The 22,610-nt window shown below is 33.4% G+C and overlaps 3 protein-coding genes across 6 annotated transcripts; 2 read left to right on the top strand and 1 right to left on the bottom strand.

The window, feature by feature from the left end:
* Nucleotides 1-324: 324 nt before the first annotated feature.
* On the top strand, nt 325-2,634 carry EMB1513 (copper ion transmembrane transporter). Of its 2 annotated transcripts, none has more exons than XM_085731355.1 (2): nt 325-389; nt 817-2,634. In XM_085731355.1, exon 2 carries the CDS (start codon nt 878-880, stop codon nt 2,480-2,482), a length of 1,605 nt encoding a protein of 534 aa, XP_085587481.1. In that variant the 5' UTR covers nt 325-389; nt 817-877; the 3' UTR covers nt 2,483-2,634. The 2 variants fall into 2 exon arrangements, with proteins under 2 accessions (XP_085587481.1, XP_085587482.1); XM_085731356.1 differs by having other exon boundaries at nt 325-488.
* Nucleotides 2,635-4,060: 1,426 nt separating this feature from the next.
* LOC146896487 (putative ABC transporter C family member 15) lies at nt 4,061-20,967 on the bottom strand. 3 transcript variants are annotated; one of them, XM_085731354.1, is made up of 13 exons: nt 20,015-20,967; nt 18,167-18,262; nt 16,306-16,388; nt 8,617-10,940; nt 8,417-8,503; nt 7,416-8,072; nt 6,992-7,156; nt 6,383-6,677; nt 6,029-6,243; nt 5,620-5,925; nt 5,163-5,226; nt 4,834-5,073; nt 4,061-4,602 (listed from the first exon to the last, which is right to left on the bottom strand). In XM_085731354.1, exons 3-13 carry the CDS (start codon nt 16,346-16,348, stop codon nt 4,463-4,465), a joined length of 4,536 nt encoding a protein of 1,511 aa, XP_085587480.1. In that variant the 5' UTR covers nt 16,349-16,388; nt 18,167-18,262; nt 20,015-20,967; the 3' UTR covers nt 4,061-4,462. The 3 variants fall into 3 exon arrangements, with proteins under 3 accessions (XP_085587480.1, XP_085587479.1, XP_085587478.1); XM_085731353.1 differs by lacking the exons at nt 18,167-18,262; nt 20,015-20,967 and adding an exon at nt 16,486-16,590; XM_085731352.1 differs by lacking the exons at nt 16,306-16,388; nt 18,167-18,262; nt 20,015-20,967 and having other exon boundaries at nt 8,617-12,080.
* LOC146896486 (uncharacterized) lies at nt 20,127-21,229 on the top strand. The gene has a single exon (XM_085731358.1). The coding sequence runs from the start codon at nt 20,127-20,129 to the stop codon at nt 21,069-21,071; it is 945 nt and encodes a 314-aa protein (XP_085587484.1). The 3' UTR covers nt 21,072-21,229.
* Nucleotides 21,230-22,610: the final 1,381 nt, after the last annotated feature.

Genomic DNA, 22,610 nt, shown 5'->3' with positions numbered 1-22,610 from the left:
TACTCCCTCCGGTCCTATTTATAAGAGAAATTTGCGTCAACAAAAGTTGATGTATCTAGTTAAAAATTCAGTCCAAATACATTCACTTTTATTGACCTAACTTTCTCTTATAAATAGGACCGGAGGGAGTAAAATTTATCATTTAAGAAATTTATCATTTAAGATTCTTAAAGAATGTCCTAAAACTTTGGTTAACACTAAAATCAATATTGTATGTAATTGTTTCTCTCTCTCTCTCAACCTTGAGATTGATCCGACGATGGCAAATAGGGCAGGAGAGATAGCAGGAGGGGATTTGGATACGAAACTTTTATCCAACCCATTAAACACATGTTTCTCACTCCGCAGCTTGGTTTATGAACTAACTGAACTCAACTGTCCGGAAACAGGTTTTCTTTCTCGAATTTCCCTTTTCTTTTACTGTTACGCTCGTGAGGTTATATTGCATGCCATATGTTTGAGGAAATGCATGTGTTAAGCTTTGTTGAGTAAGGAAAAACGCACTTGCTCCTTACTCATTACAGATTGAGTTTCTATAGCTATTGATATTGTAAAGGATTAAAAATTTCCTTTAACAGCTCTGAGTACATATTCTGCTAAAAATTACCCAATTGATTATTTATGCTTCTATTAATTCAGTGTTCAATTTCATTTCACCTCTGTCAATTTACTATTCCCCTTTTTCCTAATTCTTCATCAACCATAATTTTTGTTCTTGTTCAATTCATGCAATTCAACCCACCCATTTTTATTCAATTATGTATTATAATATTGTTTTCATATCTCATTTGCCGTTGAATTCTGTCCTATTTTCAGATAAAAGTTAAACAAATTGGATGGTGGGATTTTGAACCATACTACAGACACTGAGCCAAAAATGAACGTGTTATCCGCCAATGTGGTACAACAACTGTCATTTTCATTCTCAAAATCTTTGTCAAGTTTTGAATGGCAGAACAAGAACAAGAATGTGCTGTTCCTTACAGTGACTGTAGCAAAACCACCTTCTCGTTCAACTGTGATCCGAATGGGTGGTGGGCCAAGGACGTATCCAGGTGGGGTGTCCAAGTGGCAATGGAAGCGTATGCAGGCCAAGAAGGCCAAGCAACTCTTAAAGGCGCGACTGTGCCGGGAGCGGCAAATATATGAAATGAGGAAGAGGGCTGAGCTTAAGGCTGCTGTGTCTGAGTTGGAGAGGCCTTGGGAGGTGGTTGAGAAGCCCCCTAAGTTGTTCTCTATCAAAGCTGATGAGCAGCTCAAGGTTTTGGCTGATAGGTTTCAGAAGCCTGGTGGGTTTGACCTTTGGACTGAAAATGATGGACCACAGTTGTTTCAAACCCCTGATGAGTTGCCTTCTGCTAGGTACTTTCCTAAAGGGGTTGTTCATAGTATCAAGCCTTATATGAAGGTTACTAGTGATGACTTGTTGGTGGAACCGGATGTTTTGGAAGATGGTGGCGGTGAAGGGTATTGGTCAGAGGATGTTGATGATTGTGAGGGTGGTTCTTCTTCTCCTTTGAATTATGGGAGGGATGAAGTGAATGTTGGCAGTCGATTGCAAAAGAATGGGAATGGAAGGAGGTATTTGTCAGATAATGTTGATCGGTCCCATGATGGGGAGCGTTCTTCTCATTTGAGTGCTGAGAGGAGTGAATTGAATGTTCGTGGTGGATTGAAAAAGAACGGGAATGGAAGGAGGTATTTGTCAGAGGATGTTGTTCGGTCCCTTGATGGAGAGCGTTCTTCTCATTTGAGTACTGGGAGAAGTGAACTGAATGTTCGTGGTGGATTCAGAAAGAATGAAAGTGGGAGGAGTTATTTGCCAGAAGATGTCGATCAGTTCCATGATGGGGAGCGTTCTTCTCATTTGAGTACTAGGAAGACCGAGTTGAATGTTCGTGGTGGATTGAGAAAGAACGGGAGTAGGTATTCATTAGGGGATGTTGATCGGCCAGATAATGAAGATCATTATTCTTCTTTGAATTCTAGGAGGAATGGATCAAATATTGATGCTAGAATGAGGAAGCACGGGAATGGAAGGAAGTTTATTCCAAAGGGTGTAGATGGGTCGGATGATGCAGAGCGTTCTTCTCCTTCACATGCGAGGAATGGAGCGAGTTTTGATGGCAATTTCGGGAATAAAGGGAGTGCAAGGAGGGTTTTATCCAACGATGGTGATGCTGTTAGGTCTAATGAATCTGGTGATATTAGATCGAGGAGGAAGGACAGTGGAAAGAGGTTTATGTCAAAGGGTGTTAATGGGTCTAATGGGATGTATGCAGGAAGAGATGCTTCTGGCAAACCACAGAGAGGGAGTAATTCCATTGCAGGCAGGAGATATGGAAAATATACTCAGAGGACTTCAAACAATGCTTCACGAAGGGTTAGAGATGCAGATTCCGAAGTTTATGATATGGGTTTACAACAAGATGGAAGTTATCAATTCTTACAGAATGAGCAACCTGACTCTACAAGCTGGTAAAACTGTGGACTCTTAGTCAAGGGTTATTCTTTGATATTGGTAAATGTTTGCTTGAGAGAAATGATTGATGCTTTGTTCCTCTTTCGTAGGCATTGTAAAAGTATATTTTGTATATAATACATTTCATCTTTAATGAAACCGTTGAATATCAAGTCAAAGTCTTTTTTATTTTTTAAAAGCTTTTGAACTTCGTAAATTCTTATTCTTATAATTGCTTATTGCGTGCAATTATTTGAAAACTGAAGTCCATAAAAATAATATTTTAATAACAGGTTATGATATGTATATTTTAAATACAGAGCCATTTCGTAGGTGATTTCTCTTGAAAGTGCTGTGTTTGAAACCAACTGTTTTTAATTTCAAAAAGTAACCAATGACAATAACCAAGTTATGTTTGATCAAATTTTGAAAAAAAAAAATTTGGTCCTGGATAGTTTAAGAGGTTTCTGGACTAGATTAATATTGAGAGATTGATATTATATTTGCATGCTAGAATCTAATCAAGGTGAACTCATAAACAAGGGCTTCTTTTGAATCAGTTTTCGAGTATAGCTTTTGTAGCTTAAAATATTTAGAGTATAGTGTTTAAATGTACATCTGTTAATCTGATTGTAATTCAGTGTTCATGTGGTCATTCTAGGAAACAAAAACCATATTCGAATTTGATTTCAAAATGATATATGGCATAGTGGATCCCATGAAAGATCCCAAGTAATACTCATATACCCTTATTTCACTCAATTGCCAAAATTTCCCTCTGTATATATTTTAATGCCGATCATTTTGCTGCGGGCTGCATATTTAGAGCTATTGGTTTTGCCTTTATTGATGTTGATAAAAGTAGTTTTTCGATGTAGTTGGTAGATTTTTATATGAAATTGTAAGGATAATCAAGCTCTTTATGTAGAATCATTGGAGTTTAGAAGCAAAATATCAAAGTCTAGTGATGTGTGATGTGGTTTGAAATTCATCCTTGCTCCTTTAATTTGAAAAGATAAATACCAGTGTCTTTTATGGATCAATTTAATTCTCTCTCTTTTATGGTTTCATCCTGTTTCCTTTCAATTTTAGTAGTAGAATCAATTACTTGTGACCTTATCCTTGATGAAATGAACTAGGGTCTTCGGTTTGAACATTGTTGAAGTCGTACATGCTTTCCATAACTGTATTATTTTAGTCAAAGAGACCACCTTTTGGTTCAATCCTTTCAATATTTATTTCCTCAATCCCAATATTTACTGACAATCTTATTTCCTCAATCCCAATATTTACTGACAATCAAGTTGAAGGAATTGTCAGGATATGATCTTAGCTCCCAATTATCAGTTGTAGACTCCCACATCTCATAAGCTCTGTCACGGGTTTGTGGTCTTGGAAAGGTACAAGCTCCTGGAAACCTTAATTGGATCTCAGCTTCCTCGAGTGATTAGCTTTCTTGAGTGATTAGTCTATAAAGTTGCGAGTGAAAGATCCTTTTTTGACGGGATTAGATTGGATTGAAGTTTGCTATAGCAAAGCCTCCCCTTCTATTTTAAACTGAGTTTGAAGGCAAAAATGAGTTTACAATAAGATGCAATCTAAAAATCAAACAAGAGTTTTTTTTTTTTGTTTCTTTCTCAGTTTTACTTTCTAAACGGACAGTGAATAACTCCATCTGAAAACAAATATACTCTAAGAGTGCACTGAACAGATTATTACAGTTTGCTAGATGAGAGACAGGACATCCCTATTTACAATCTCATCCCAATTTGCTCTTTCCTGCTCAAAATTGGAGCTTGTCTCCTCACATATGGTATATCAAATAAAGAGCCTCTTAATGATTTCCCATTTTGTTCTGTTACCTCACATGGATGGGACCAGGAAGGAGCTTCTTTCTTTGTTGAAGCTATGGCTGAAATAATATGGAGCCTTTTTTGTCCCATCAAACAAGTCGCTATCTGTGACGCCATAAATTAATATATTATCCCTAAAGTCTTGAAATTATTCCCTGTCTTGGACATGTTGAGTTGCCAAGTTATTGAAGCTATGGGATCTGCTAGAGTACTCCTTTATAAGTTTGTAGAAGAAAGAATCTTCTCTTTCAAGTAACTTTGATGGTTCATCATATTCTGCAATTCTCCCTGTAAAATAAGATATATATTAAGTTACTTGTCAATATCATACATCAAACTCTAGCATCATTAATATGTTACTTCATTCGGCTTTAGAATATTTATCAATATCTTTCATATTTTTATCTGTACAATGCTTATTAACACTTCCGGTATATAGTTTTTTTTTAATCTGAAAGCCTATTTTGTAACACAATTAAATGGTCAGAATCAGCTCTAATTGTGATCTAAAATACTTACCATCACTGAGGACCAAAACCAAGTCGCTGTCAATAACTGTGTGGATTCGATGAGCTATTGTGACAACTGTTCGATTGTTAAACTGTTGGCAGATGATATCCTGTATCACTCCGTCAGTTGCAGAATCCACCGAGGCTGTTGCTTCATCTAGTACTAATATGCTGCTTTTCTTCAACAAGGCTCTTCCAAGGCAAAATAATTGTCTTTGTCCAGCACTCCAGTTATCACCATTTTCAACGACTGAGAAAGCATTTCAGTTTAGTATTAATGATTTTGATTATTACCAAAAGAAAAATAAACTCTGCAAGTTGATAGCTAATGAATCCAACCTGGGGAGTCCAACTTCTCTTCCTTGGCCCTCACTAGGTGACCTAGCTGACATTTATCTAGTGCCTGAAAATGAAAAAAAATCATTTGGTTGGTGATAATAAGGGGAGAAAGGTATGACTACTTCATGTTTACCAAACTATATATAATTTGGTCTTAGAAAGTGTACAAAGGATATTTTAGTAAATTTCACATTATATTACTTGTGTTGTTCTCCTTAAAAAAATATACGGAACAAAGAGTTCTGAAGTGTATTATCAAGTGTTTTTCTTGTGCTATTCTCATTGTTTTGTACCTCAAGAGTGTATCAAACACACCCTAAATGTCACCTATGAATATTTATCTGGATACTTTCTTTCCTCTTGAATGAGAAGATATTTTCAACTGTGCTAATACTGATAAATATACATTAACTTTATTTTCATGTTCATGAACTAACTGTTTTGTTAAAGTGTTTACCTCCCACACTTCACTGTCAGAGTATTGCTCCAGAGGGTCCAGGTTTCCTCTGACTGTGCCTTCAAACAAGGCTGGATCCTGTGGGATAATGCTGAGCTTTGACCTTAAGTCATGGAGACCTATCTCACATATGTCCACATTGTCAATCATAATGCATCCCTCTCTTGGTTCAACAATCCTGAAAATTGCCTGTATGAGGGTTGATTTACCACTGCCAGTTCGTCCTACAACACCTATTTTCTTCCTTCCAGGAAATGTGCAAGTGATATTTTTCAACACAGATGGTAGATGTTCAGCGTATCGTATCTGTATCATAATATTTTGTGTAGAAGATATGTTAGGAAAAAATGGACATAGAAACTTGATTCATTACATATTTTGTGTGTCCTTAATTCTTGCTATATCAAACCTGCAAATTTTGGAAACATATTGTTCCAGTTTCTGGCCAGTTTCTTGGCGGCCGGCGGTCTTCAATCACAAGAGGTGATTCACTTGTGATATTTGTATATTGAAGAATTCTTTCTACTGATATCATCTTGTTTTCTGCATTGCAAATGTTCCATATAACTGAAGCTTGCAAGACATTCAAATTGATTCCATATGTTACTGCTAATCCTGCAATACCTGTAACATACCAGAAAAGAAAGTAAGATCATTTTCAATTCCTGTGTGGAGCATTATGTGAAAATAACTTTGTATGTTTGCTAAACACATGGTTTTATTGTCTATTTCTGATATTTTCTCAATAAAGGTTTGTACTTACTTGGATTTATGAAACCTTCAGGGAGGCTCACTAGCAAGACAAGTGAAAAGGCAAAAACAAAATTTGAAAGCAGGTTCAATCTGTAAGAAAGCCATTCCATTGCAGATACGTTATGAAACCATGGCCTTGAGAAGCCATCCAGAAGGACAAGATTTGTGCTCATGAAACGGCCTTCTTGATCGAAAGCTCGTATTGATGCAGCTCCTGCTAAAGATTCTGAAAAATGGTGGAGAATTGGAGTAATTTGTATCTGTGCTAAGCGAGCCAGTTCTCTTGCTGTCGGATTATAGTATCGCTGAAATAAACATCATTCAACTTCTGTTAGGATTTCATAAAACAATGGTGTATAGAGAGGGACATGAGAAAGAGACTGCTTTCTTTGTAAGTATCAAATAACTTAAAAATGAGCATTTTTATCTACTTTAAATATTAGATTTATAATTTGAATATAAGCTTCGGTTCACATAGCTTACGCATTGCAAAATTGAAATATTATATCTTGTATTAATTTTGGAATTAGAAATGAGTAACACTTGTTTTATGCCCTTTCATAGAGAGAGAGAGAGAGAGAGAGAGAGAGAGAGAGCAAGAAGGAAAAATGATACATACTTGATACCATATGCAGATTGCAGTTACTGGAATGAAGATGATAAATACTTGCCAAGCCGCTTGACACATCACCGCAATAGTGCCAAGAATTTGTATTATTGAGAAAGCACACCATCCTATTCTGTGTAACATTTCCATGTCTAGCACACTTTGATCTGTGGAGGCCTGAAATTAAGACTTTCAATATCAGTGTTGTTATATAGTGCCCATAGTAGGGCTATATCATATGAGGAGTTTGACCAAATCTATATTGTTAGGCAATATTTTATTTAGTACAAAATGTTGTCAAATATAGGCAATAGTGACGGTATAGCACTGTTGCTTAGTAGAATTTCAATGAACTGCTATTTTCCTCCATCCACGATTGACAGCGTTGTTCAATATTGCATTTTCATAGATAGCATTGATATATATGAATTCTTACCCTGTTCAAGATTCTTCCAGTTGGAGTAGAATCAAAAAATGACATGGGGGCTCGTTGCACACTATGCAACATTCTTGTGAAAAAAGTTTGTGCTGTCCAAAGTCCAACATTTAACACCAACGTGGCTCTCAGAAGAACACAAAGGGAACCAGCAACAGAAAGTACCATATAAATAAGCAGTATGAAATTCATATCAAATATAGGCTTAGCATCAGATTTTGTAGGACAAACCCAAGCCATCCAATAGTTACTAGCAATCTGAAGTATTTGGAATGAAGACTGTGCCAATAGTATGATTGGAACAAGAATTCCTCCTTTAACAGTTGTCAAATAAGACCAATAAACTTCTTTTGATATGCTTCCTGTTTCTCTTTCTTCATCTTGAACCAATTTTCCATCATTATTTCCTTTGCTTTCTGTAGGAGGATTTTCTTGCACTGTGTCAAGTTGTGTGTGCAAAAGTTCAGAACTTGAGTTTGAGTAGGTGATGCATTCTCCTTCAGGTATTGGATTTAAATTTGCTTTACTTGAATTTCCAACCATAAGAACTGACTCTAGTGCTTTGCTATGAGCACCAACTAATGATTCAAATCCTATATTTTGCTTTAGAAGTTCTTCAAATGTTCCAGCTTGTGCAATCCTTCCATTTTGCATCACCTGGTTTTCATTTGGATCAGTGACAGTGTGATATATGATAAAAATGGAAGAAGTATATCAAAATTTAAGGAATCCAAAGTAAAATGATATATTTTACACTGTCCAAAAATCAAAACCAATCATCATATGTGTGACTTTAGAAGTAGTTATTGATTACAGCCAAATGTTTTTAAAGATGTGAGGATTACAATTGATGGCCAATGTAGAAAATCTTTAAACTGACAGTGTATATGAATTAAATTCATAGTTTAACAGACTATAGTCTCTTCAACAACATAATTTGATATACTATTTATTGACTAAATAAATATATAGTACCAAATTTTCAAGCAAGCATCATTTACCAGAATGAGGTCTGCTGCTGGGAGAAACTCAACTTGGTGTGTTACAAAAAGTATAGTTTTTTCTTTGAGAATCCCCAGAAGACATTCCTGCGGAAAACATATGAAACACCAAACATTAAAGCAATGTAATTGTTTCTCAAACAAGTCTTCAAACCATGAAATATTTTACAAATTTAAAGTATAGAAAAAGAAAAACTGACCTTAAAGAGGTGAGTGCCGGTATGAGCATCGACAGCACTAAAAGGATCATCAAAAAGGTATATGTCAGCATCTTGATAAACAGCTCTAGCTATCTGTATTCTTTGTTTCTGTCCACCACTCATATTAATCCCTCTTTCACCAATCTCAGTCAAATCACTACATGAGAATAGCTCAAAGTCCTTTTTCAGTGCACAAGCTTCAACAGTGTTTTCATACTTGTCTTCATCAAACTCTTTTCCAAAGGTTATATTGTCCCTAATATTTCCGGTAAGTATCCATGCTGATTGTGGAACATAAGCCTTTGTTCCACTAATCTTAACGTTCCCTGATTGTTTAAATATCTCTCCCAAAACTCCTGAGAGCAAACTAGATTTCCCGGAACCAACAGAACCACAAATTGCAACCTTCATTCCTCTCTTAACTTTCAACTCAATTTCATCAAGTGTTGGAATTGTTGTCTCAGGATCCCAACTGAATCTTCCTTTCTCAATAACTACATCAAATTCTGTTTTGTCCTTAGAAACATATTCAATCACGTCATGTTGGATTTCTTCCTTCTTAAGAAAATAAGCGATCCTATCGCCGGAAACTTTTCCTTGGGCAATGACATTGAGTAGATCGGGTAGACTAAACATAGGATCTTGTAACATTCGGAATGTCGCAAATGCGGATAAGACCCTTCCAGCTGTCAGCTCAATCCCTACAAACATGCATGTCCAAAAGGTTATCACAGAAATGAATGTAGGTGAACCCCAGAAGATAAATGCCGAAAACGCCTGTTGTCTTAATGACTTTGATAACCAACCATATTCAACACTTCTCAATGATTCTATCCTTTGGAAAAACTCACTATCCCATGCTTGAAGTTTCAAAGTCCTCATGTTTTTGAGAATCTCTGAAGTGGTCTTCATTCTGTTGTCTTTTGCATCCATGATCTTGGTTTGGTATCTTTTCTGTATTTTTGTTAAAGGTATGTTCAAAGTCATCACTGCTAGCGTAGCAGCTAATGCAGCCAATGAACCTAATCCAAGATTTGTCTGCAAAATGATAACGGCTAAGGAAATTTGTATTGGCAGCATCCAAATAACATTTACAGACCAAACGAAATCCGTAATCCTCTGCACATCTACACTCATGTAGTTCATTATCTCACCACCAGAATGACTTTGACGCGATCGACTGGACAGATGTAAGCCCTTCTTATATGTATGTGATATCAATGCGGCCCTTAGGCGGAGGCCTAATTGCCGAGCACCGAAAATCCATTGCCTCTGAGCTATGACCTCAACCATTTTAGCACATAAGAAACCTAGCGACAAAAGGTATCCGCTCTTTAGTCCACGACTGTCCTTCTCGGTGAGGAAATTCACAAAGTCTGTGATCAAATATGGACCAACATAAGATGCTGAAGCGCTTATTATTGCGAAAAACGCGTTCATTGCCACTTTCTTTCTAGTAAATAAATAGACTGCCTTGTAGATAGATGGATTTGTAGTTCCATCTTTTTCCTTAACTTGTCTAAGACTCTCATCAAATGCGCAATTTAGATATTCAGCAGAGTCCTTGATGTCAAGATTAGGAATGTCATCCAATTGAAGAGGTTTCTTATACCCTACCGCAAACAACGGATTGAGCCATGAGAAATTTATCAATTGAAAAAGTGTAGCTTTTCCATATGGTGATTCTTTTAGACACTCAGAAGAATGTTTCTCATTTTTCTCTTCCAAAAGTGGTTCAGATATGCTACCATTTGTTGCAATGATGACTATGCCTGTTTTCCCTCTTGTTGAAACAACTAACAGACATGTTGAAACAACCAAACCAAGGAAATCTGCATATTCTTTTATACCAATAACACCCTTGTTTTTTATACTGAAATGGACATGAAGGGCTGTGCTGATAATGCTCAAAAGGAAACTGAAAAACCACCAAATCCTTATAATCCAAGGGAAATTAGCATTTGTTTTCGACATCTTGCATATTGCTATTAGAACAGTTGCACCCGATAACGCTTGAATGATCTCTGATGTAAAAGTTTGAAGTTTTGAAGTACACTGAGGCTCAGGATTGAGCTTCAATATTAGCACTAAGGAATGAATAGTCAACAGTAAAGTGGTGCAAGCTAAGCTTACTATGTAAGGAAAACCAAATTTTATGCAATTTGGATGCACTTCTGAGACATTGTTGTGCTTGGTGATGTTGTTTATGCAATTTCTTAGGAGTTGGACTAACAATATCACAAGAAAGCCAAATTCTAGAGGTAAAGTTACATGTTCCAACAAGCATGGTTGCTGCCATGTAGTCCATGAAAAACTTCTCAGCTCTGTCAAAGCCAAATGAAGAGCAATATCAAACTCATGAAGATTCATTGTATTGTAGTTGTAGGATATAGTTCATGCGAAAAAAGTATTGAGCCTACACAGAATGAGTTATAAAGGGTATCTAAATTAAACTCCGATTTGGATTGTGTGTAGTGTGACAACACTCAATGAGTCGTATCTAAATTTCAATACAAATTTTGATTCTTTATAATCTAAAATACCAAACTTTTTTTTTTAAGGAATCTGAAATACCAAACTTAAAATATGGATCATTTGAATGGTCGTGTATAATCACGAAGTTGTGATTGCACACAATCCAAATCTCTAAAACTCGCATAATATCATAGTTTTGAGCCAAGTGAAGTATAAAGACTAATTGAACTTTTATAGTATTTGGCATGAACTACCAAGTAGTTTCCTAAAACTAAAATTATGCTTGTTAATTTGGTATAATTCTTGTTTGAAATATCAAAGACAGCTCATTTTTCTTTTCTAAAATACTAATTTTTCTTATACATCTTGGATTATTGTATTTTTGCTGTATTCAATAAACAAATAAAATCATTTCAAATAACGTAAATTGTAAGTAGAGTATTTTTTTTTTGAAAAAAGTTTAGACGTAAAAAAAATTAGATGTGTGTAAATGTGATTGTGCCTCCTTTGGTTTTACTTAATAACATTAGTCTTTATAACTTTTAACATTACTCTAAAATTCTAAATTGTTTTTTTTTTCTTTCTGTAAAATTGAAATCAATGACAGCTAATAAGACAATGACAAATATGAAAAATAGTTTCTTAAGAGATAATTTATTAGTCCCATTTTTAAACTCTTCTTTACCCCTTCATCAATAATTGAGTCAACTTTGACGTAAATAATTTCTCTTTGAATAGAAAATAAAAAAATAGAATAAGACATGTTTTGGTATCGCCGCTAATGTGCACATTTCTAAAGTACAATATTTGCTCGCTAACAAACAAAACCAAATAATAATTTTTGACAAAAAAAACCAAAGAAAAAGTTAAAAAGTGGTACTATGACTATCGTTTTAAATTGAAACCTCCCCTACTTTTTGTTTTATTTTGATTTTCCAAGATGCTAAAAAATCTACTATTTTTTTTATTTTGAGGAATACAAAAAAAAAAAAAAATCTATAAAAATCTACTACTTCTCATAAGCTTGAATGTCGTTTATACAAAAGCTAGTCAATTTTTTTTTTTTTTTTATATTTTTTTAAGGAGAAACTAGGCAATTTTATATATACATACTTTTTGTACAAAAGCTAGTCACATTTTATATATACATACTTTTTGTTCTATGTCGATTTGTAAAAACTAAAAATATTAAAAATCACATTGTGTCTTTCGTCTTATCTTTGAGAATCATATTTCTTGAGCAATACTTACAGGGGCACAAAGCGAAGTATATGTGATTTAGACACACATACATCAAGATATATATTGTTTAATTATCTAAAAATATACTTTGTTTAATTCATTTTATTTTTTATTTTTATTCACTTATGCGTGTGCCGCTTATAACCATTGTATTTAGGTTTGTGAAGTAAAAATTGATTCATATTTCTTTCACTTTAGTGACTTAACAAACAACTAGACTTTTGACCCGTGCGACGCACGGGTCTTGTCGTTTAAGTAAAAATTGATTCATATTTCTTTCACTTTAGTGACTTAACAAACAACTAGACTTTTGACCCGTGTGACGCACGGGTCTTGTCGTTTATAATAGAGATCAATGAATAATCTTTAACCTTTAAGATCATGGGTCGATCAATAAACACAACTTAGATTATTAGAGATACAATATTACAATCAAATTTGTCTTACTATGTCCTTCAATGACACTTGAATCTTATCAAATTTTACATTTTAATTTTGAAAAACTAATCAATTAAAGGCCGTTATTTTATTTTATCATAATATATTATTGGGGCATTATCTTCTCAATTTTTTTTTAAATTATAAAGAAAAAAGATAAAAAGAATACAATATTATATTGTTGCACTTGTTTTAAATTTCTACTAACATGAAAAACAAAGTCACTTCAATTAATATAATTCTAAATTACACGTACAACTCTAAAAAGAATAATTACACAGTTTATGGTTTGCTATATATAGCCGAGTTTGCGAGATAATTAGGGTATTCTGTTTGTAAACGTATTAAATAAGTGTACAACAACTTGTCAAAAAAAAGTCTACAAAAATAATAGATATATACAAACGATGACACAACAGGATAGAAATGTAAAAGTTGATCAGTGAGAAGAAATATTAGGGATTGCTGCATTTTAGAGGGAATTTGTTAGGTTAAATTGGTGCGCTGCATTTTAGATGGAATTTGTTAGGTTAAATTGCTGCTAACCTAATGCAGCATTTTAGAGGGAAATTATTAGGTTAAGTTGATGCAGACCTGATAAAATTAATAAATAAGGATATTCTCAAAAAAAAGGAATGAAATTGGTGCGATGAATTTTTTAATATTAAATAAGAGTACAAAATATTGTCAAAAAAAAGGCATGAAATTCTACGATGCATTTTTTTAGTATTAAATAAGTGTACAAAATATTGACAAAAAAAAGGCAAGAGGATAGAAATGAAATTGGAAAAAAAGGCATGAAATGGGACGATGCATTTTTTTAGTATTAAATAAGTGTACAAAATATTGACAAAAAAAAGGCAAGAGGATAGGAATGAAATTGGTGCGATGCATTTTTTTAGATGGAATTTGTTAGGTTAAACTACTGCTAACCTAATACAGCAAATTGGAGGGAAAATATTAGGTTAGGTTGCTGCATACCTAATAAAATTAATAAATAAGGATTAGCAGACATCACAATCACAATAGGAGAATTATTAAGAACACTAGGCTGTGGCACATGTTGATAATTATTCAGATAATATAATAATATAGGCTTTTATCTTATAGGAGTATTTGTTAATGAAATATTCATATTAGATTTGTCAATGTTTTGAGTTGAGTTAGACAAAATAAAAAACTAGGAATGCAAATTTGATTTTTCCAAAAAAAAAATAAAATAAAGCCACAAATAGAAAGGTGTGATTAGATTTATTTTCATGAGTTTAGTTCAGTAGGTAGGGACAATGCATAATACTTCCTCCGTCCCTATATGTAAACCCCTTTTGTTATTTTCACATTTCTTAAGAAAAGTTGTTAGTGTAATTAATGTGTCTACTTTTTGTGTTAATATTACCAAATTATCGTTTGTTTTTATGTGTATTAAATTTGACTTTTCATATTTTAAGATAAGTTAGTAATATTAATTAGAGGTATGTTTAGGAAAAAAATAATAAATGCATCTAAAAATTTGAAAAAGAGTTTACATTTAGGTACAAATTTTTAGTTAAATGAGTGTTTACATATAGGGACGGAGGGAGTATATACAAAGTGTGAGGTTTAAATCTTGACCACCATATTAGAAGTTTGAATCAATGAATGCACACACAAAGACAACATTGTTAATTGTTATGACAGCCACAACATTTGCTTCGTCACTTAAGCATCAATGTCATTATTGTCCATTGTGTGGAATCAACTTGGAGAATAAGTTGTCGCTTCTAAAATGATGGACCTTTGTACGTACCTATAAAATCTTAGTAATAAAATTTTGGCTTAAATGTAATTTTGATTTCTTATTTTTAAAAATGTTAATTTTTGATACCTTTTTTTTCTTTTTTTTTTTTTTTATCAAAATCAACTTTCTTATCCCCTTAGTTAGAAAGTCAACAAAAAATTTTGGTTCCCTTCTCTATGATGTGGTAAGTTCATTAATGACGTAGATTCTATGATGTGGTAAGTTCATTAATGACGTAGATTCTATATGGCATTGTTTATGTGATGCATCTTTTGACAAATCATTTCCACTTCATTCTATATGACGTATATTCTAATTTTATTCCCCAATTCTTTTTTAATTTTAATATTAATTTGTTATTTAATTTTATAATTATGTTTAAATTTTAATGAAGTGGAAATGATGTATCAAAGGATGTGCCACATAAACAATATCACATATGATCTACGACATTAATGAGCTTGCCACATCATCCAAAAATGAGGGGCCAAAATTTTTTGTTGGCTTTCAAAGTAGGGGGATGAGAAAGTTGATTTTGAAAAAGGGGTATCAAAAGTTAACAATTTTGAAACCATCAAAATTGTATTTAAATCTAAAATTTTATATTTCTTTCGAAGAAAAGAAAACTATCATTCCTCAAATATTATGTAAGAAAACTTCTTTTGCGGGGCAATCAAAGAAGTTTGGTTATTGAAATTCCATTTGAATTTCTTAAAAAAATAAAGATTTATCTTAGTGCATTATATTAGAGCAATTGAGATATACACAACACATCTAAAAATTAACTTTGATGAGAAATATTAGGTTTGATTGTTGGAAAGTGATTTGGGATTATTTTAAAGATGAGAAGTGTGTGAGAGGTGGTGAACCGGTACAACTCAAATCATAAACTAGACTATCCTTCAAATAAATTATAAACTAGACTAAGATTTACGCTATCTATTTTGTCACTATATATGGGTAAAGTAAGGTGTTTGTTTATATGGAAAGAGTATGCAAAGCAACGTGACACTGAAAGCTTAGTTTTGATCTGGGGTTTGGCTCTTAAACTTGTCGAGGAGTTTTTTAAATTTGTATTTTTTAATGTAAATTCAAGGAATGATTGAGAAATCCCATAGGTAAAGTTAAAAACCACATAGAGGAATGAATTTTCTCAAGTGAAATTTTCTCCATTTTTCTTAACTGTTATATCTACACTATTAAACATGAGAGTAAAAAAGAGATATAAAATTGTAAAGAAAAATGGTATTAAATGTGTGATTGAGATGTACCAATTGAGGAAAATTGAGAGAATTACACTTGAGAGAATCTATTTCCGCCATATAGTGGATACAACAATCATTTTATCAAGAGAAATGATAGAGTCGCACCCCCTAACACATTCTTTTAATACATCCAACAGTACTTAGCCATGTCATCCATTATTTTAATTCATTTTACCTATTGACCGGATTTTATCTTTATAGTACTGCTACGAAAGTCTACTTCTGGAAAAACTCAAACAAAAGTCTTCCCAAACTTTAGACTTTGGAACTTAGGAGCCAAAAGAAGACAATGGGAATAAAAACACTCACCAGAAGTGAAATATTCACACAAATAATGCTCTCTGATTTATTAATGAACTTCAAAACTACTTTTATTGGTTAATTTGCTCTTTCCCCTCCTTCAAGTTTCATATAGTTCTCTAATCTCTGTTAAAATAATAATATGTAGTGGTGTGCATGAATTTGTAAATAATAATATTGATTAGGACTTACCTGTTTCACCAAATAAGATGTTGTAGAAGTTCTCCAAAGCCATGCTTGCTTCTTAGCTTGAAGCTCAAATTCTGCTTTTGGTTCTGCAAGAAGTGTCACAAAATTATTGGCCTAAGATTTTTCATATTGTAATAATACATAACTCATAGTATACATATATGAATACATGTATGTACTAACCACTCTAGCAATATATTATCGATTTAAAACTTGGCAATCAAGTGAGTGAACATAAAGAGAGTGAAGTAGAGGGAATTTGATGAGAATTTGAGTTTAGACCAAAACAAAAGAAAAGCACTACATTAAAGGGGAATTATATGGCAAATAATATATTTATTTTACTGGTCAATTTTAAATTGGATGTAGATTGAATGTCACGTGAGAGTCCTACATGATTGATTTTTGTAATGTTATAATACGGTTGATGTTATGCGGTGCTCAGCTTTGGTAGGACAGCACAAGCTATGAAGAATACCACTTGATTTATATACACATAATTGGTAAAAAAAAAACTGGTTGAAGGTGATTACTGTCCCTATCAGGGTTCAAAAGTGAAAACTCAAAAGCAAATGTGAAAACGCTACAAATCATATCTAGCCTTTGGACGATGAAGAATCCTATATTGAGTATTTTTTTATAACCATGTTATATATACGAAGAAATATCAACAATCATTTAACGATGATTAATCTTTATCAAAGAATTTGTTAGAGTACTGTTAGAGACCGAGCTTTTTTCCATGCGTAAGTGTTAGAGATCGAACTTTTGACTATTTATTTAAGGTGTATGAGTCTTTTATCACTCAACACAATCCATTGTTGGTACATTTTCAGCAATTTAGATATCAGTTAATTGAGAATAAAAAATTTCCTGAGACAATAAAAACTATTTCCAAAGTTTTCATGATTTGAGGATCAAAACTGCAAAAAGGGCTAAAATTAGGGGTTGGGTTGTTATTGTTTTTCTCAATTCTTTATTTTCTTCTCAATTCGAGAGATTAGATTTTATTGTGGGTCTCTCTTCTTCATTTTCTTTTCTCTTAGGATGTTATTTTTTTTTTCTTTTTCTTTTCTCTTCTTCTTCCTCTCTCTTTTCTTTTAATAAAATACTTTTATAAACAATACTCTCCCGGCTCTTTTTGATAAGAAATAATCTCCCGGCTCTTTTTTATAAGAAATAAATGAGTCAATAAAGTTGATGTATGGTTTTATATTAATTTTTTTGGAAGAAGTCAAACTAACCCATCAAAATTAGCACCAGAGAGAATCAAACTTAATTATATGAAATCTTAAGAGGAGCATATTCTAAGGTCCCAAGCCAACATCATCGGACCAACCCAAATGACTTATACTATATGAATGAAATACATCACTATTTGTTGACTCATTTATCTCCTATACAGGTATGGGATGAAGAAACCTTGATGCGCTGTATTTAGGAGCTCTTAAAGTTGAATTGACAAGTGCATTTCAATCATACCTGACAAGAAGGAAATAAAAGTGTTGGTTGACTAGATGATCTTAACTTTTCTCTGAATTCTTTTAACATTCATGTTATGGAGACACCTCCTAATGATGTCTCTAGTTTCCTTTTTGATGACATTTTTGGGGCTTGCATACCTAAAAACATTCATATAACTTTATAGTTCTTGTTGAGAATTGCCTCAAAACTGATGATTGAAGATTTGGCAAAAATCACGGCACGGTTTGGGTAAATCAGGACATGATTTTGTGCATGTTTTGGAAGCTTTGGTTCGACAAACATCATATAGATAAACAACTTCAAATCATTCTACGTAATCAATTGTGAATTGTAAATGTTTAGCAATTGGAAATTATACTGGCAACATATGGATCATTACCGTTGAATACTTCTTGATATCTAATCTTGGATGACTTCCATTCTTAGGTAACATGAGATTTTTTAAAGCATTTTTATGTAATTCCACCATGTATGCCTACATTGTCAAAAAGCAAGAGAAATCAACATAAGTGATATAACAATAAGCTGAGACTTGTATAATGGACCACTTTAAACAATTGGAAGAACATGTTCTAATTATAAAAATTGAGCACCTAATAAAGAGAAGCACAAAATCCTTAAGTTGTTATTATAAGTCACTAACTCTTCAAGTGATATTAATTTACCGATCTCTTGTGGAATTTCAACATGTAATTTTTACAAATGTAAAGTTTTCAAGTGTTTTAATTTTTCAGATAAGGGTCAGAAATAGACCATGATGCCTATTTGTACAAAGGACTAAAACCTCAAGTTCATCATAGTTAACAAAGGTTTATTCCCTTGTGGTCTTTGTCTTCCTGAGATATATCTTTACATTGTTCTGAATGTAACTCGGTTGTTAAGTGGTGAGAAGGTTGAAAATAGGTTGAAAAACCCACCATTTTTTTTTTGTTCAAGGCTTCAAGCTCAGGTGAGTGTTTTCTTGATATGCAAATGCAACCCTTAGTTAGTTAGTTCACTGGATTATTTTTTTCTCTATAAATATAATACTCAATAGATTTTCATGTTCTAGTATATTTACTAGTGTAAGAACGGCTATCCTAGTAAAACATGTTCTTGCAATATTTTTAGTATTATTATGTCTATCTCTTTCCTATGCAAGTGTGACATTATTGATACAAAAATTGTTCTTAACTTCATTTCAATTCATCCCATTGAAATGAATTGTTCTTAACTTTTCAGTTCCTATCAGTTCAGATCAGTTTTTATTTTTTTTTTTTTTATTTTTTTTTTGAGTTCCATGCGTCGTCTTATATATTTAAGCTTGTCTTTTTATTTGAATTCGCAAAATAATTCCCTATATACAGTATGTGTTCATTTCAAGGTTTATACTAGTGATGCATAAGATGGTGCTTCCTTGGGCAAACTTGATCAATGAAGTTGATGGTTGGATTAACCTAATGAATGTCAAATAATTTCGATCTCATTTTTTATGTCCATTTCAACCTAATGCACATACTTCAAAATTGCAGGCAGTTGTTAAATTAATTTTATTTACAACACGATTATAATAGAAAATGTTGAGAAATAATTAAATTTTAAAGTATGTTAGACTAAATAGAATATTGTAATTGCTTCGAATGTTTTTTATGAAAATATTTTGCAGTTCTATTCTATGATAAGTCCTTGTCCCGTTTCTCTTTGCTCTCCAATGACTCAATGACATACTTTTGATCAATGGAGGTCTTGTGGGAAGATTTTAGTGTCACTAACTACTCACATTACATGATTTTCTATTGAGCAACTATCAAGTGATGATTTTCAATAGCACAAAACATCGTCACTTACCTAGAATCAAGGAAGCATGAATGTTTGTAGTATAATAACAATTAAAGCATATATACTTTATTAAAAGAGTCATAATGAATTGACACACTTCCACTTCAAGTTCCTTAACACGTGTCTTGTAGTATGAGAGACTGAATATCTTCCATACGAACTCGGAGAAAAATACGACGATATGTTCCAGGAAATCCGTAACGAAAAAAACACACCATTCTATTTTTTTTATCGAAAAAATTATAACCACTCCCCACATTCCAAAAAATTAGAAGCCACCAATGTAAACTTAGAAAAAGGCACAAGTTAGCATTTTCTTATAATAATAAAAATAATAATAATATAATAAAAAGGGTATTTTAAGATAATACGTAGTATTTTATGGGGTGTAAGTAGTAAAAGAAAATACCTGATTTGACCTTTGGACGGAAAATGATGGACCACGGTTGTTTCAAACCCCTGATGAGTTGCCTTCTGCTAGGTTCTTTCCTAAAGGGGTTGTTCATAGTATCAAGCCTTATATGAAGGTTAATAGTGATGACTTGTTGGAGGGATCTGATGTTCTAGAAAATGATGGTGGTGAAGGGTATTGGTCAGATGATGTTCATGATGGTGAGGGTGGTTCTTCTTCTCCTTTGAATTATGGGAGGAATGAAGCGAGTGTTGGCAGTCGATTGCGAAAGAATGGGAATGGAAGGAGGTATTTGTCAGAGAATGTTGATCGGTCCCATGATGGGGAGCATTCTTCTCATTTGAGTGCTGAGATGAGTGAATTGAATATTCGTGGTGGATTGAGAAAGAACGGAAATGGGAGGAGGTATCGGTCCAATGATGGGGAACATTCTTCTCATTTGAGTACTAGGAGGAGTGAACTGAATGTTCGTGGTGGATTCAGAAAGAATGAGAGTAGGTATTCATTAGGGGATGTTGATCGGCCAGACAATGAAGATCATTATTCTTCTTTGAATTCTAGGAGGAATGGATCAAATATTGATGCTAGAATGAGGAAGCACGGGAATGGAAGGAAGTTTATTCCAAAGGGTGTAGATGGGTCGGATGATGCAGAGTGTTCTTCTCCTTCACATGCGAGGAATGGAGCGAGTTTTGATGGCAATTTCGGGAATAAAGGGAGTGCAAGGAGGGTTTTATCCAACAATGGTGATGCTGTTAGGTCTAATGGATCTGGTGATATTAGATCGAGGAGGAAGGAGAGTGGAAAGAGGTTTATGTCAAAGGATGTTAATGGGTCTAATGGGATGTATGCAGGAAGAGATGCTTCTGACAGAACACAGAGAGGGAGTAATTCCATTGCAGGCAGGAGATATGGAAAATATACTCAGAGGACTTCAAACAATGCTTCACGAAGGGTTAGAGATGCAGATACCGAAATTTATGATATGGGTTTGCAACAAGATGGAAGTTATCAATTCTTACAGAATGAGCAACCTGACTCTACAAGCTGGTAAAACCGTGGACTCTAAGTCAAGGGTTATTCTTTGATATTGGTAAATGTTTGCTTGAGAAAAATGATTGATGCTTCGTTCCTCTTTCATAGGCATTGTAAAAGTATATTTTGTATATAATACATTTCATCTTTAATGAAAACGTTGAATATCAAGTCAAAGTCTTTTTTATTCTTTAAAAACTTTTGAACTTAGTAAATTCTTATTCTTATAATTGCTTATTGCGTGCAATTATTTGAAGACTGAAGTCCATAGAAATAATATTTTAGTAACAGGTTATAATGTATATTATAAATACATAACCATTTCCTAGGTGATTTCTCTTGAAAGTGTTGTGTTTGAAACCAACTGCTTTTAATTTTAAAAAGTAACCAACGACAATAACCAAGTTATATTTGATCAAATTTTGTACAATAAATTTGGTCATGGATAGTTTAAGAGGTTTCTGGACTACAAGAATTTTGAGAAATTGATATTAATCTAATCAATGTGAACTCATATACAAGGGCTTCTTTTGAATCAGTTTTCGAGCATAGCTTTTGTAGCTTAAAATATTTAGAGTATAGTGTTTAAATTTACATACGCGGACCTGTATTGAAACAGATATAAGCTGTTAATCTGATTGCAATTCAGTGGTCATTCTAGGAAACAAAAATCATATCCGAATTGGATTTCAAAATGATATATGGCATAGTGGATCCCATGCAAGATCCCAAGTCACATTCATATACCCTTATTTCACTCAATTGGCAAAATTGCCCTCTGTATATATTTTATTGCCGAACATTTTGTTGTGGGATGTATATTTAGAGCTATTGGTTTTGCCTTTATTGATGTTGATAAAAGTAGTTTTTTGATGTAGTTGGTAGATGTTTTATATGAAATTGTAAGGATGATCAAGCTCTTTATGCAGAATCATTGGAGTTTAGAAGCAAAATATCAAAATCTAGTGATGTGTGAGGTGGTTTGAAATTCATCCTTGCTCCTTTAATTTGAAAAGATAAATACCAGTGTCTTTTATGGAGCAATTTAATTCTCTCTCTTTTATGGCTTCATCCTGTTTCCTTTCAATTTTAGTAGTAGAATCAATTACTTGTGACCTTATCCTTGATTAAATGAACTAGGGTCTTTGGTTTGAACATTGTTGAAGTTGTACATGCTTTCCTTAACTGTATTATTTTAGTCAAAGAGACTACCTTTTGGTTCAATCCTTTCAATATTTAATTCCTCAATCCCAATATTTAATGACAATCATGTTAAAAGAATTGTCAGGATATGATCAGAGCATTTTAAACTTTGGCGTTGAACACCTTCATAATGGTATAGCTTAGTTGATGTGAGGGGGATTTGCTTATAAAATTTTTGAGCTGAAAGTGGAGTTCTTAGCTGCCAATTATCAGTTGCAGACTTCCACATCTCATAAGCTCTGTCACGGGTTTGTGGTCTTGGAAAGGTACAAGCTCCTAGAAACCTTAATTGGATCTCAGCTTCCTCGAGTGATTAGTCTATAAAGTTGCGAGTGAAAGATCCTTTTTTGACGGG

Source organism: Medicago sativa, chromosome 8 (assembly GCF_051527215.1).
Source record: "Medicago sativa cultivar Bolivia chromosome 8, Bolivia_mono, whole genome shotgun sequence".
NCBI lineage: Eukaryota > Viridiplantae > Streptophyta > Magnoliopsida > Fabales > Fabaceae > Medicago > Medicago sativa.
Note: the sequence above shows the minus strand (reverse complement) of the source record. Positions and strands in the feature narration are given on the sequence as shown.